At 35.1% G+C, this 17,105-nt stretch overlaps 1 protein-coding gene across 1 annotated transcript; it reads left to right on the top strand.

The window, feature by feature from the left end:
• Positions 1-659: 659 nt before the first annotated feature.
• On the top strand, positions 660-1,424 carry LOC149241206 (uncharacterized). The gene has a single exon (XM_089370468.1). It carries the CDS (start codon positions 660-662, stop codon positions 1,422-1,424), a length of 765 nt encoding a protein of 254 aa, XP_089226594.1.
• Positions 1,425-17,105: the final 15,681 nt, after the last annotated feature.

Here is a 17,105-nt window from a genome sequence, read left to right as displayed (position 1 = left end):
TTAATACATGAGATTGTATCATAATTTGTTTGTGAATTTAATTGTAGTGAAGCCATTGGTTTGGGCTATAGGGTGAAGGGCTAGTGAATTTAATGTTTTGAAGTCAATTGGGAGAAGTCTTTGGTTGAGAGAGGGTTACAAGGATTAAGATTATACATGGAAATAGGGCTAGGAGCTTGAGAGTACTAGAAACTAGGGAGTCTTTGAACTTTTTTTGCAATCTTGAAAACACAGATAAAAGATTTGTAAGAGAGTTTCAAAAAAAAAAAAATATGAAAGTTGAACATAACTAATTATCCAAAACTAAATTTGAGAGCAAATACAAAAAAAAAAAAAAGCAAAGTTGAAAATAACTAGTTATCCAAAATTAAATTTGAGAGAAAATACTTCATTTGTCATTAGAATAGCTAATTGCATTTTGATTTGTGTGAACACTTCTATATATTGTTGTATTATTGGCCTAAATCCTTAATAAAATTGTAACCACTTAAACATAATATTTATTTAATAATCTATAACATTAAATTTCCATAATAATAATGTAAAACTTAATAAAACCTTCTTTTTTTCCAATCTATTCCTGAAAAAAATAGGAGAGATTAATTTGATGGATTAATTTGATATCCATCAAATTAATTTGATTTTCATGGATTATAAAAATGCAGTGCGCTTTTCTAATTACCCCAAATCCCATGTATATAGAAGCAGGGCAATTATCCACTAAATGTATAGATCATGTTTGGCAAGGCAAAAAGCCAATTCCTTTCTGTGAGATTCGGAGGGTTGTTCCGAATGATCTCATTGAAAGATATGAAGTGGGCCAAGCGCAAGATGCTATAATTCATGCCAAACTGGAAAACCTGGTTTATTGTCCATTTTGCGGCATTCCATGTGAAGTGGACAAGTGTGTACAAGTTATGGAATGTCCAAACCCAAATTGTTTGAAGTCTTCATGCATCCAGTGCAAGGAGCCGAGTCACCTGCCATTACTGTGCGAAGAGAATGAAAATATATCTGAGACTGCTCATCGTAGAAAAGTGGAAGAGAGGATGACAAAGGCCATTGTAAGAGAATGTAAAACTTGCAAGGCTGAGATGGTAAAGACGGATGGATGCAATAGTCTAAAGTGTGCTAGGTGTAGAACCCTAATGTGTTACCTTTGCCGACAGACCATTACGTCCGAATATGAACACTTTTGCCAACATTCTGAAATGCGAAAACCAGGGAAACCCTGCAAAATATGCAACATTACGTGTACTTTGTGGGGAGATGAGATAGAAGATAACGTGGCACTGGATGCTAAGGAGGAAGCATTGAAAGAATTGGGTGGCAAAGAACCCAGCTTGCTCGAACAGAATATCGGACCTACTCTGGTAAAGCAATCCACTTCTGGGAGGGGCCAGAATACACATCGACGACGCTAGACGTGTTGATCTCCTTGTACAGCATAGACGTTTAGCGGTGTGAAGTTGAGAAAGATGATGACAGTGAACGAGACGGTTGTACTTGAGGACGACCACCAATTATAAGGACTGTGAATTACTGAGTTAATATATAAGTGGATTATAGGTGTATTGGATGCTAAGGACGAAGCATTGAAAGAATTGGGTGACAAAGAACAAAATATCGGACCTACTCTGGTAAAGAAATCCACTTCTGGGAGTGGCCAGAATACACATCGATGACGTTAGATGTGTTGATCTCCTTGTAAAGCATTTGTTGAGACATTTAGCGGTGTAGAAGTCCTCAGAGGTCCATACCTCTGTGCAGTAGATGGTTTCGATTACTCCATAAGCTCTTGCTCATATTTCACATTTTTGTGGCCTTGCTCCAACCATAGTAGCTTGGTGTTGAGTCATCCGGGCTCTCCCATGAACAATGCACCTTTCTACCTTCACGAGATAGAATATAGGACATAAATGTCCCAATTAAGTGTTGCAATATTTCCTATCTAATGCGTCCCTCCTTAACTTCCTCACATCGCTATAAGCTTTTTGTCGGGAATCAACTCTTCTGTCAGTTAATGGATGACCTATGAATCATCCTGGCCTACTCCATGCTACCAGCCCTGCAATATTTCTCTTGTGTGACTTATTTTTGTCTTCCACAGATAGAACCTTTAGGAAACAACATCCCATTCCTCCTCTTAGCTATTTATTTCTCTCACTTACCCTTAGTGGTTGATCATGCTAGCTTTAGCTCTTGATCTTGCATTACAGTCATATGGCTATTGACCTGGATATCAATTCAACCTTCTTGCGGCCTAAGAGAATCCTGCCACAATCACACGATAAGGTCATGAGGCATGGTTTATGAGGTAAGGTTTTTCGTGAACTCTACATTATGAGCCATTTGTGAAAGGTTTTGGACCTTGCTCAGATATGGTGGTTCTGAAAATTCTTGGACTTGCAATAAAATTTTGGCATCATCGTTATAGTTTTATGAAGCATATTCTAGTGCTTTCCTTCATGAGCTTACAACAAGATTCCCTTTCTTGTGTTTCTGATGGCCACATTAGGATGTGTTGAATAGGAACTTGTCCATTGATATGAGGGACTTATACATTCAACCTCTCGACATATAAATGGGTTGTAAGGAGATCAACACTCCACCAATAGTAGGAAGGTTCCTTCCCAATCAAAGTATATGCATAAAATCATCTTGTTGTGGTATTACACTAACATTCTTTATGAAAAACGATATATATATATATATCCATATACATATACATATATGTAGAGATATGTATATATATACATATATGTATATATGTATATATGTATATGGATATATATATATATATCGTTTTTCATAAAGAATGTTAGTGTAATACCACAACAAGAAGGTACACATTCATTGTAGTTTTACCATTATAATCACAGTAAATTGATGAACCATTTACACAATAAATATAAAACTAATTTAATAGCTTAGCCAGAATTAAATAAGAAGGAATGCATTTAAAATCACTTATATTTAGTTTATACTAAAATGGGAGATTTATTTCAAGACAACAACTCTCCACCCAACCATAGACAAATTGCAGTCAGTTCTCACATGCATTTGTCACCCCTAAGTGTGATTTCCAAGCTTGAGGTGTGGTGTTGTTGAGGATTTAAACTAAAGGATTAGCTAAAACATGATGCTACAAGGCCACGCTGCCTTGATCCCCTAGTTACACCCATTAGAACACAGAGTGCCCACGCACATTCTCAACATTTCAAAATACAAATAACTCTACCTCACTTTCAAGAGAAGAGAGTCCACTATGAGGAATGTTATTTTGTGGTTAAGTTGTGTATGGGTAAATAAATCACTACTCCACATGATTCCTTAGTGAGTCATGCACCAAATATTTATTCCCAAGGCAACTATTGGTGGTTCATCAACCTTAAGTCCAATAGGTTCATCAAACCACAAGCTTCCAATGGGTTCTCCAGCCTTATAGCTAAGCCACACTCTCCATACAATATCACTGAGCAAGCCTCTTTTACAAAATTACTCAATGGGTTCCCCTCTTTTCCTAGGGCTCAATTCAATGTTAAATATTACTTCCCCATCTCAGCTCCGTGCGTGTGTTTTTTTACACAATATACTAGATGTTGCATTCTTTACAATTCATTCTTCCTAGTATCTCTTTGTGAGAGAGTGAGAAGGCATGTATTAAAATTGGTTAATTACTTTTCTTCCAAAAAATAGAGTAACTACCTTTGCTTCCAAGGTTTTCATAATGGTCAACGAGGAATAAGGCTCCTTCAATTGATGATGCAAATGCTAGAACTGCTGGTTGTGCTGCTGCTGGCAAGGCTACTAGGTGTGCTTGACAACGCAAACCATGCTACTATTAATTTGTCCTTTTCTTTGCTTGTGTTTTGAGCTAAAGGACACATGGATCTGTCTTTCCCCTTTCAAGTGAATTCAATACATAATAAACTCATTTACATTTTTCAATCAACCAATACTGATAATTAATAATAGCCATTTCCTCAAGCAACCTCCTACCTTAAGCAAAGGAATATGTGTCCCTTTCTCATCCATTTTAAAATATTTACATTTATTTACAAGAGAGAAAATGTTAACTAGGGGATATCAGACCTTGATGGAAATAAGGCATTTCCATAGTAGAAAGAGAACATGTGATAGAAAAATTGAGAGAGAGAAAATAGAGTGATTAAACACACAACACCAAACACACTATATTTGTATTGATCTCACATACATTACATATATAGGAATACATGATACTTCTAGATCTGAGAATGGAGGATCTAGATTACTGAAAATAGCTAGTACAACTATTAACTTAGAAACTCACACAATTACAACTCACAACAACTTGGAAGTCATGGAAGCATTACTTCCAATAACATGCACACATATAAATATCAATAAACAAGAAGGTGGCATCATTGTTTTTAAATAAAACAACATTGAGTTTAACCAAAAAATATGAGCAGTTAATATTGTCTTTTAACATTGTAGAAAAGGAGAGCAAATACACTCCTAGTTGATAACCCAAAAAGCTATATATTGTTGTTTTTCCCTATCATAAGGAAAGCCTTTCTTTCATATAAAATAATGTCACGGTTTGAACCAAAAGCTCATAAAAAGGTGATGTAATTACTATACTAAAAATCAATCAAATATTATATTATCCACATAAGGAAGAGAAGTTTTTAGTAAAACCCTTGGCCCGATCGAGGCTTGAAGACATTAAAATTTACACCTGAATTATAGTTTAATCGAGGAAGAATACCCTCATGTTTATATCCATGAAGTTTATTACAATTTTTACACATGAATGTATGGAGGAAAAAAATACAATAGCCTTAATATCTCTACACACAATCTCCTAGAAACTATGGCGAGAGCCAAGCCTCGCTACCATTTTTTTTTAAACATAAAACATAGAGTTTAAGAAAGATTCTTGAGACACCATAGGGAAACATAGGTAGTCATACAAACCATGGCATTACAAAGAAGTTTAAATATTTATGAGAACCTAAGATAAAATGAAGTTTTAAACCCTCACAAGAAATAAACCTCCAGTGAGTCATGATAGAACTCGATGCTCGCTAAGCGTACTTGTGACAAAATCTAAATGAGGTTAGTAATAGAACTAATACCCATATTTTTTTTAGAAAAGAGAAGGAGAATAGCGATCATACTCGGGTTTAGAAATTACTTGTGAGTAATGAAAGTGAAATTTTGCATTCCTGCCATTAAACCATAGTAAATAAAAAATAAATTTAATTAATTATTGATATTGGTGAGAAAGTGGAAGGAAAAGGTCTAAGGCATGTTGAAGTAGAGATATAGTTTCTTAAGAGAAATTTTACCTTGATTTGGCCCACCATAATAGTCTTTATGAAGGGATCAAAACGAACCTTTTTGACCATGATATTAGAGAACCCTCTTCAAAAATAAGAAAATGGTAACTTTGTCAATCAAACCAATAATGAAAAGTAAGGAGGGTACTAGAAATCTACATATGAATTCCTAATGGATCAAAACAAAGAATAATTGAGGTAAAAATTAAGATTTTCTTTCAAAAATTTTATGAGGGAGTAGATTTGGAGTCATACCACCCTCCCTGCGATGGAAAACTAAGCAATATCTAGTGAAATTTGATGCAGGAGCATTCAGCTCAGAAAAATCATTGTATTTTAGTAGACATAGGGGGTCTTGTGTTTTAAGGAAGTTGGTTTCCTAAGTGTTAACTTAATGTAATTATTTAGGATTTTTATGATTTTAATGAGAATAGGAATTAATTAAGTATTGTGAGGCATATTTGTAAATGTTCTCAAATGTTGGAGAACATGAGAGATTTAGGATAGTTGAAAGATTTGGGAATCAGTTGTAAATCTTAGATTAGGAGTTGGTTTCATGATTTGAGGAACTAAGGAGGAGCCTTAGGGATAAAGAAGAGATTTTAGGATTTTTGTTGAGAAATTTATGGATCTAAACCAGGAATTGGTTATAGAATCCTTTTGTATAAATGTAAGCTTAAAAGGCATAGAAAGGGATTAGCTAGTTAGGGGTTAGATAATTAGAGGTTAGCTAATTAGGAATTAGTTCGAGAGTTAGATAGAATTGACTGTAAGCCCACGGGCAGGTAGGAAAACAGAGGCTACTAATTAGAAAATCAGGCCACAGAGAGAGAGACTCTTATGTAAATATTTATTTATCAATACAGAGAATTGGATTCTAAATTGTGTGGTGTGTATTGATTAATGGAGTTATGAATTGTGTGTGGATTAGAGTTTCTGCATAGTATATGTATGCAGGTGGAGTTCAAGCAGAACACAGAGTAGTGTGGAGGATGAAGGATCGTGTTGGATCGCTTGAATCCATTTGAAGGATCACAGTTGAGGTTCAGGAGTGACTGTGTTTAAGAGTACGCGGAGTAAGTCCGAGAGGGAGTTGTGTTGCAAAACAACTAAAGACTCGAAACCCTAGAGAAAACCGAAACCACAGAAGAACATTGAGAAATAGCATAAAAACGAAGTAAAGGGAAGGACAAAGAAATGAAGCGATGATGCACAGGAGTCGTTGGATCTATAAGATCAACGAATGAGGTTGAAGGCGATGGGTGACCAAGATTAAGTCGTGCAACATAAAGTAAAAGAGATGAACGGTGGAGATTAAACCCAAGTGCTAGCGGAATAGAGGAGCGGTTTCCTTAGGCAGAAGTGGTTTTTGCGTAGCCTCAAAACTGTAAGTGGTTTCCAGAAAACGGACCCGATGAAGATATGAACCGAGAACTAATTGAGTTGAAGTCCGGAGGTGATCGAGCCGTCCGTTGAATCGGTGATTGGACGGATATCGCGTGCTAAGAAAGTGTGGAGGAATCTTTGAAAATCGAACCCGATGAGAATTTATGAAGCGGGGTTAAATCTTGTTGAGATCCGGTGATGAGGACCGTCCATGGTTTGATGGATTAGACAGTAATCGCGCAGAAAAGTGCATGCAGGTTATCATTTTAAGCGGACCCGATGTGGTTATCAACACAAGTTAAGTTTGTTTGAGTTCTAGAGGATGAATGGAGATCGTGCGACAACCATTGATCTGGTGGAGTGAAATCAACGGTGGAGGGTGAACGCGATAAAGGTGAGCATCGGAAAATGTGCAAAGGCCGTGGGAAGGCGGAAAGGTAAAGTTAAGTGGGTTATTGGTATATTTCTATTATATGAGGTTATAATAGAAATAAAGTGAATTAAAAGATTTAAGTCAGGTGTAACCAAAGTCTAAGACCATGGTATGATTAAGAGCGAGCGGGTAGGTGGAAATCAACCAGAGGGTTAAGTAATAAGATTAAATAACTAACCAAAGTTTATGAAGATTGAGTAAAGTTTCGCTCAAAGGTTAATTGAGGGTTAGACTATGGATAGTCAAATAGAATGTTTCCACATGAGATTTAATTAAGAAGCCTAAAGCCTTAATTTGTGAAGGTTTGACTAGGCAAGGAAATTAAAATTCCTGGGACAAAATAGATTATGCATTTTATATGCATACTGTCGGCAAAGTCAACTTAGGCTGGCGTCAAAATTCAACCATTAAACTTGTAGGAAATCCCTCATGAATATTGTTGAATAGTGTTAGGGCTTAAACACGAGAAAAATAAAATAAAATTCAGATCTTTATTTTTCTCAACCACTGTAGCACAATGAGACTACAAGAGTGGTATTGGGTAGGGTAGTTACCCTAACCCATGCTCAAGCAATCCCTTCCATCCATTAATAAGGTGTAATCTCAATCGTAGAACTTTACAATTGGAGATAATACCATGAGCATTGTGAGGACCAAAGCCCATGTCAACTTCATGTGAAACTACCTAGTTGGCAACAAGCATGGTAGTAAACATGTGCATTGAATTATAAACAATATAAGCTTCGAAGTGTTAAAACAATGACTATAAATTTATGAGACCCATTAGAAAAAACCTTTCTTATAGGTATACATGGTTCCAAAGGGAATCACTGTCGAAATTAAAATGCATCCTTACCAAATATTTATATATATATAATGTTATAAAAGCCAAAAATGTCGAAAAAGACAAAACTAGTCACACAAGGGTATTATATATGTATAAATGAGTTCCAATAAATTTGTACAATGTATTTAAGTTTATATGTGTGTGTGTGTGTGTGTGTGTAAGAGACACATGAGTCGGAGGAGAGAAGTAAGTATAATAATAAATAATTTCATTAAAATATTATGTACAAGAAATACAAATACAAACTTTAAAGTGCGAGGACTGTAAAAAGTTGTAACTATTTTTCTGTGAATGTCATTATGAAGATAGTGTGAAGTGGTCCATGGTAATCGCAATGGATTCAACTATATAAGTTTAAGAAAAATCCCAAAGTAGAGTAGCTTCAACATTTGGAAAATATGTTTTGTACTTTCTAGCTACTAATTATCTAGATTCTTCTTCTTCTAAATAAACTAGGATTTCCTCTCTCTCTCTCTCTCTCTCTCTCTCTCTCTCTAGATATATATATATATATCTATATATATATATATATATATATATATATATATATATATATATATATAGATATATATAGATATATATATATATATATATGATATATATATATATATATATATATATATATATATATATATATAAATGTACTATAATCTACATAAAATAAAATATAATTTTATAACTTTGTAAGTTGTATACATATACAGTCTCATGCAGGCTCTTAAAGTTAAATAGATAGATGGGTGTTATATATATAATTAACCATGTCATAATAAATATAATGAATATAACACCAACATATATAAAATTAGGTTCATAATAATAATTCAGCCTATGCATGCACAATTCTATTCATAGAAATTGTACTATATGTATTCACCATAATTATTTCCTTTTATATTTCAAAAGCCACACTCTCCATACGATATCACTGAGCAAGCCTCTTTTACAGAATTACTCAATGGGTTCCCCTCTTTTCCTAGGGCTCAATTCAATGTTAAATATTACTTCCCCATCTCAGCTCCCTCTGTGTGTGTTTTTTACACAATATGTAAATATGCAAAATGTTGGTGGACCATATGATGGCAGTTGAATGCTCCTTTGAAGTGCAAAATAAATATGTGTTTGGCCTCGTACAACATGCTCCTAAGTTGGGAAATTGGATAAAAGAGGGGACGAATTAGCCCCAATAGGTGTTCGTTGTACAAAATAAATATTTTCATTACTTTTCCATAGGCAAAGCACACGCTAAGTTCCTTATTTGTTGAATTCAACTAGAAGGAATCTTGGTCAAACCAGAGATTCGAGGATTTCATCGAGATTGGCTAGTAGAAATGTATGATAAATTATTGGAATCCTTCATTATTTTGTTTGTTTATGGTTTATGGTGTGTGTGAAATTCCATTATTTTTAGAGATAAGGAGCTTCCTCTTGAATTTACAGTATGTATGATTATCACACAAGGTATCAACTTAGTTAACTTGTGTCATAGCACTTACATTCATGGTATATTAAACAATACTCCTAATCTCACTAGTTATTGATAAACTCTTTCCCCCACCCACCCAATCATTTTTCTGAACCCCCTTTTCATACATATTTTTATTATAAATAACCCATATTTTTAATAGATATCCCCTATTTTTACTAAATATGTAATATCCCCTTTAAATATTCCACACTATTTCTAACAAAAGCAAATTAAATAAACAATTTGCTGGAAATATCCTTTTTTTAATTATGATAATTTATGGACAATTTATTCAATGAAATACACCATAAATAAATTGCTAGAAACAAATAAAATGCCTGACCTTTAAATTACCAATTCAGAAAATTGGAGAGAAATTAAGGAAAAATACCCAATTTATTTATTAAATAATCTTGAGAGGGGACTACATCAACAATTTTCAGGATGGTACAAAAAAATTTGTTGGTTTCTTTTGGATTACAAGAGATCTTCAAACCCTAGTAATTGCCTCAATATAATTTATCCTTCATAAATTCAGTTGCCTCCAGTGATTTTCTATGACAGAACACAACCCCTCTAGTGATGTTCTATGATAAAACACGACCTCCTCTTTTCTCCTGGTAAGCATTATTGAAGAACCTGGAGTGGTTCTCCCTCTTGAATGGCTACAGTGGAATCTTTCACCACTGAAACTAATCACCACCAGCTAGGGTGTATAGTTTGACACCAAAACTCGCAACTATACAAGGGTTTCCCCTCACACAGTAAGCTACTAGAGCTCCCAAATCCAACTCACAATAATCTAAATCATCATATATTCAAATGATCCCCTACCTTCCTTATATTGTGATGGCTATCAATATACCATGGGTCCTTTTCCTTATTTTAATAAAGTGAATTTTTTATAAGTTTTCTTCTTTAATTAATTTTTAAGTCACTTCATAATCACTTTGATTAATTTAATTACTCAATATCACCTTAGAGATGACATTAAATAATTAAATTAGTTAGTGAGTCTTCTATTCTCATAAAGGAACATTACAATCCTCCCTTCCTGAGATTTCTTATCCCCAAGCAATTATAATATGGAACTTTAGATTCCTTATGAGCTACATGGAGTCTAGAATTTGAATGTTAAGACCAATTCCTAGATCCCAACTAACTCTAATGAATTAACTACTCAACTCTTGTTGCATGATGGAACCATGTAACTATTGCTACTTCTTATCCCAGGTGAAGCAATACATCCAACCTAAAAATTCCTAGATCCCAGAAAAGTATGTGGAAGGCTTCAGCGCATATCTTTTATATCATCTTAGTGTTGCTAAACTCCACATCCTAGTCACCATCTATCATACTGCAAAGATATAGGCCATTCTACCCAAAAATTCCTCACAAGTTTGAACTGTAGAACACCTCGTGATCCTTGTATTCCTCCTAGTTATGTTCTCTTTCTTGGTCCAACCTTTCTCTATTATGGAATGGTCCACCTGGATCCCACTACCAAATAGTGTATTCAAACTCTTCCATATGATGGGATGATCCACCTGGATCCCACTACAAAATAAGGAGTATATCATTTCCAACATCCAAGGGTTATTACTATGCTATACCCCTCATTGGAAGTGTCATCCACTCAGTGGGATACCAACTCATAACCTCTCTCCAATCCAACTGACATGGACTTTTGTAATATGGTATGTCAATCATAACCATAACATCTCTAGAGTCCATGATCTCCTAGAGAATATGATTTCCACTAAGCATCAACAATCCCTGAAAAATTTCACCATGTTGATGTTTTGCTACTCTAATTATAACTAGGATTCCCAAATGCTAAAACCCTGCTTGCATCCCAATATGCTTGTCTTCCTGTCAAAGAAATTTGCAAGTTTGATACCTTCTATCAATGCCACTCCTTAAATCATCTATGTGCGACTTAAAAATATACTCAGGTGCACCTTTATTGCTACATGTCTAGTCTGTGTATGACCTAAGAGAGCTAATCCACAATTTAAGAGTGGAATTTTGTTGCTACCCCACTAACGACTCTAACTCCTCCCAATACAAATAAGATTAGCAATTTTCCTATCTCTCCTAACCTTCAACGCCTCAAGTCCCCTGTCTAATTGTATTGTTGTGTCCTTTAGTTCCTTGGTTCTCTCCTTTAGTGTTGGAAAGCCCCTCTTTATTTATTTTCAAGTATGTATCTTACTTGGAATCCCTATAGAAAGGATATGTGAAGTTGTACTATCATCCTCAACTATGGCAGTAACCCCTTCATCCCTTTCCTCTGCTTGCACCAGCTCCTTGTCAGACAAGTGAAGTTTCAAATTCCTTTCACATTGTCTAGCAATATTGTGTAATAAGTTGTAAGTAGCTATAGAAATAGCCTACTGTTGTTTTAGTACAACCACTAACAAGGACATGATGGGTTGGGAAATCTTGTCACTTTCATCAATAATGATAATCATGATCACTTTTATGTGATGCTGGATGGCTAGGTCTGGGTTTTTACTGATAGTATCAAGGAAGTGATGAAATATATACAAAATGAGATTACCACAGTTGAAATCAAGCATGATGACGCATGATTTTACCTTTGCAATAAACTCTAGAGCCTTAGTCCTTTCACTAACAAAAGGACATCGAATTTCACTTAGCTCAAAAAAACTTTGGATGATCTCATGCAAGACCTCTCACATTTTATCATCCTTATATGGATTTTTTGGTGTTGTCACCCTTAGAATCTCACTTAAATAATGTGCAACAGCAAGTATTACCTCCTTATCTTCATGTTTCAACAACTTGTGTTCACCCAAGTGAGTTACAGTTGAAACCATACCTACTTTCATTAATTGGGAAGGTGTTTGATTCACCTTTTGTAAACATTTTGTGACCTTCTCCAATGAGATAAGGAGGGTGTCTTTCAATGGAGACCCCTAACCCAGCTTCTCTTCTGTAATAAAAAGATGCTACAAATACTCCATCTTCCCAACAATCGACCAACAAGTCATTGAATTTGTTCTCAAAGCAATATGGACTCTACCTTCTACTACTAAATCCCATTAAGATAGAAAAAACACATATATTTTTCCAATTTGTGTATGTAACCCCTAAAAATGTAGTATTCATCACATGTTGTAAGCATTTTTCATACTTAAAGAATGTCAAAGGGACACGTGAAAAGCCTAAACAATTTGCAAAACTAATCAACCCAGTTAATTATGATTGTAACAAGGATGACCTTTCAATTATATGCATGTCAATATAATATTGGTGCAAGGAACTTAAACATTATAGACTCAAACAAATTTATTTAATGGATATTAGGGTTGTACATAAAATCAAGAGAACCTAGTGTTCCTTTGAAAAGGTCTGCTACAACCTGGTGATGATTCCCTTTCTTTTTTATCTCAGTCTTTAAAGGAAGCACTAGAAACCCAAGGCATCGTTTGGTATGTTGTTCCCACTAAATTTGAAGAACTATAATATGGTGATCTTTTCCCAACAACTCATCCCCTATTTTAACTGATCAATTCTTCCGAAAGTTTACGACTTATACAATAAACTTGGCCTACTGTAATATTTTTACTATTAATACATTCCTAAATTCCCCTTATTCTTTTACACCTATGTTTCTAGTGATCCATATTATAGAGCTCGACCCACCAACTTAAAGAATGTGGCTAGAAACTCTCAGCCTCCATAAGTTGAACTATGCAAACCCTTACACAATTACTCAATGCAATTTGATTTAGCACCGAGTGATCTTACTAGACAGTAGTTACATCTCGATCCCTGATTGGTGAATTCACTTAACTCCCTTTATTGAAAAAATGATTGGCCAAGGGTTAATTAAATTGGGCTTGGTCCTCCAAAGGTTCAAATAAGCCCCTCCTTAAACATTACTCTCAACACCCTTAATTGTAATCAAGCCTGGTCTTCCTTCTTCAATGACGGACACAATATGGCATTGTTAAGACTTCAATGAATCATTATCGTATACACCTTCATGCTCTGGTACTAGGTCATGAAAATATATCAGGACGAGGATGCCCTGTCTTACTTGGTTGAATTTTCCTTGAACCCTCTCCATAACACATAAAATATGTTAGACCAAGTGATGGGGCTCGACCCTTCATAATTTTTTTATTTGGCCTCATGTGATTCTTGAGCTAAGGGCTTCTTGATCTTTAGCATTGCTAAACTCAGGTATGGTTCCAATTCCACAATTTAAATCCTGTGTAGATATGGGTTTCACCAAAAATTTCGGCACAATCCTATTACAACACTTCTTAATTAAAAACCTTCAGGTTGGCAAGAAAATAAACTTTGATACCACTAAAATATCTCTCTTTAAACATTCAATATTGACAAATTCCTTCAAGAACTTTTCTCGTAAAACCTCAACAAATTAAATTGAAAATTAAACAAATAATTTGTTGAAATATCCATTTTAAATTATGATAAATTCTGAGCAATTTCTTCAATGAACATACACCATAAAAAATTTCTAGAAACAAATTAAATTATCAGCCTTTAAATTATCAATTCCGAAAATTCGAGGGAAAATAAGGCAAAAACCCATTTTATTTAATAAATATTCTTGAGAGGGGATTACATCAATAATTATTAGCATAACCTAGTACCAAAAACTCTATTGCTTTTTTTTGGATTCCATGCAACCTTCAGACCCCAGCAACTACCTCAATCGAATTCAACCTTCATAAATTCAGCCTCCTCGAGCGATGTGCTATGGTAGAACATGACCTTCTCTTTTCTCATGATGAGCATTGTTGAAGAACATGAAGTGGTTCTCCCTCTTCAATAGTTATGGTAGAATATTTCACCACTAAGACTAATCACCACTAGCTATGATGTATAGTTCAACATAGAAACTCGGAACCATAAAATGATTTCCCCTCACATGATAATCTACTAGAGCTCCCAAATTCGACTCACAACAATCCAAATCATCATGTCTTCAAATGATCCTTGTTTCCTTTTATTGTGATGACTATTAGAGTACCACAAGTCAATACCATGGGTCTTCTAAAAATAATGGCTCATTTTCCTTCTTTTAATAAAGTGAATTTTTATAAGGTTTATTCTTTAATTACGTTTTAAGACACTTAATAATCACTTTTGTTAATTTAAATACTCAATATCACCTTATATGTGACATTAAATAATTAAATTAGTTATCTAGTCTTCTATTCTTGGAAAGGAGCATTAGAAAATACCCCATTTTATACCCCTAATACATGTAACTCACCCCCACCCCAATACCTACACTTATTGACTCTATTTTTCACAATTTAAAAATCCCCTTTATGAATGAACATGGTAATATATTGGTCAAAAATGTGAAGAATCCGTGGATAACCAAGCTCTCTAAGGAATTTAGGATTGTTCCTAAATAAATAATTCTAATTTTTCCGATAATGTCATTCCCTAGTTTTTTTTTAATGGATCTAGCTAGGCTCATCTCCTTATCTACATGGTAGGTTTTGTTCATTATGTAAATATTAGTCATTACCTACTTATTAGGTACTCCCTTGGTAGAATCTCATGCAACAGAGTTGAGTTCATATATTTAAGGACTCTTTTAATGGTCATAATAGAGACGAGTGGAAAAACGTTAAAGGTAACGGGAGATTCGAAGCTTGTCATTGATCGAACCTCTAAAAAAATCAATGAGCCTCTAAAAAAATATTTGTGGTGAACATTCTGTTAGAGCCTAGATTGACCTCAGGCTGAAGGGAGGTAATCCTAGGATAACCACAAACCAAGTGTAACTTGGTAACTAGCCCTACCAGGTCGGGAGAGGGCTCTCTCCTTGTTAATCTCAATTGAGATGACTGAATCAAATATAGACTTTAGGCTAGGTATAGTATCTCTAGGGTGTTTTGGTAGATTTTGATGGTTTTGATGCTGGATCAAATGGAGCAGGCAGCTTTGGGTTCGGGAAATCAAGTCAAGAATGCAGGGTGTTTTGTGGGGCGAGGTAGGTAGGTGTTTAAGCACCTGAAATTGAGTGAGATGGTAGGTCTAAGACTGGTGAGGAGCTGAGGAGGGCATGCAAAGATCACGAGTCCTTTTCAAACAATAGAAAACATCAAAAACTAAATGGATTCCCAAGGCAGAGCACTGTAACCAATGTATTATACCTATCTATCTTGATTTCATTTAGTTAGAAGAATGAATAAGATTGTGGCACACATAACACATAAGAAAAACTACTAACAGAAGAAGAAACTATGCAAAAACACTTTACCACAAGTATCCCACAAAAATCGCTGCAAATCTTAGTTTATTTCCTTGCCAAACTACTGTAAAGATGTACAATGTAGCTCAGAGCATCCAAGAGAGTCCAACCTTTACAAATGAGGAAGAAAATACATAATATAGGCATCAAAAAACTCATCCTGACCTTCAGGGGTCGAATCCATGAGAAGAGGGGTAGTTTCAACCATTTCCCAACTAAGAACAAGAATATAGGCAGTGGAACAACTTACCTCTATAAGTATGGAAACTGATTCATTTACCCTCAAACCACCTCAAAATGATGAATCTACCCTCTAAGGTCATTTTACAATTACATTTACATAGCATAGCATCATTTACAATCATAAATTCATCCTAGATAAGAGAAAAAGTCAATTTGTAGAAAAACTAGGTGAAATTTGGATTTTTGAGCAAACTGGCTCTATGCGTAGCGCCACTGGCCATGTGCATAGCGCCACTGGCCAGGTGCATAGCGCCACTTCAAAGCTACTTTTGGAGGCCTTCCCCTTAGCCAAATTGAGCCCAAGATAGCTCATTGGAAAGGTATTCCTGTCTAGTTTCTGGAACATCTTAAATGTTTTCATTTGGAGGTCATTTGCCCCCTCAAAAGTGAAATCTCCCAAGGCTGCTTCTATGTGTCCAAAAAGAAGTAGAGAGGTCACTTTTTGATGGGTTTTTGACCTTTTGGTGACCAAGTTTTGCTCCAAAATTGCTGATATTTTATGGGTTTGATGCTATCATCATGCAGAATCCAAATGTACAAGCCATTTCTCCAAAAAGTCTTCCAGTGAAAAGCGTAGTGCCAGCCTCTGGTGCATAGCGCCAACTTCAAACTCACTTTTGACAGCCTTCCCGATGTCAAAATTGGGCATGTGATAGCTCGTTTGAAAGCCTGTCGAGTCTAATTTCCAGAAAATCTTGAATTTTTCAATTTTGAGTTCATGTACCCTATCAAAATTCAAATCTCCCAAGACTATTCAAAATGTGCAGAATGAGGTTGCCCAAATGCAGAGTGCTATTGCATTCAACTTTTGAAGGTGTTCCTCAACTCCAAATTGAGCTCATGATAGCTCATTGGAAAGATATTTGTGTCTAGTTATTAGTTGACTCATCAATCAATTCATTTGGTCATTCCATCTAGGAGAAAAAATGATTTTACCAAGGTCACTCTAGAGGTGCAACAACTCTCTTGTAGCGACTGTATTTTTTACATTTCTCTAAAACCGTGACACCTATGTAAAAATTGAAGGATATTTTTATTCCTTGGCCTATTTTGGACAAAAACCTCTCTCACTGTTTCCAAATTCATTTTTTCTTGCTCAGAAACAAAAACCCTAGGAGAGGGAAATG

This window comes from Pinus tabuliformis, chromosome 8 (genome assembly GCF_031772625.1).
Source record: "Pinus tabuliformis cultivar Carrire ecotype Pingquan chromosome 8, CPIR1, whole genome shotgun sequence".
Lineage (NCBI taxonomy): Eukaryota > Viridiplantae > Streptophyta > Pinopsida > Pinales > Pinaceae > Pinus > Pinus tabuliformis.
Note: the sequence above shows the minus strand (reverse complement) of the source record. Positions and strands in the feature narration are given on the sequence as shown.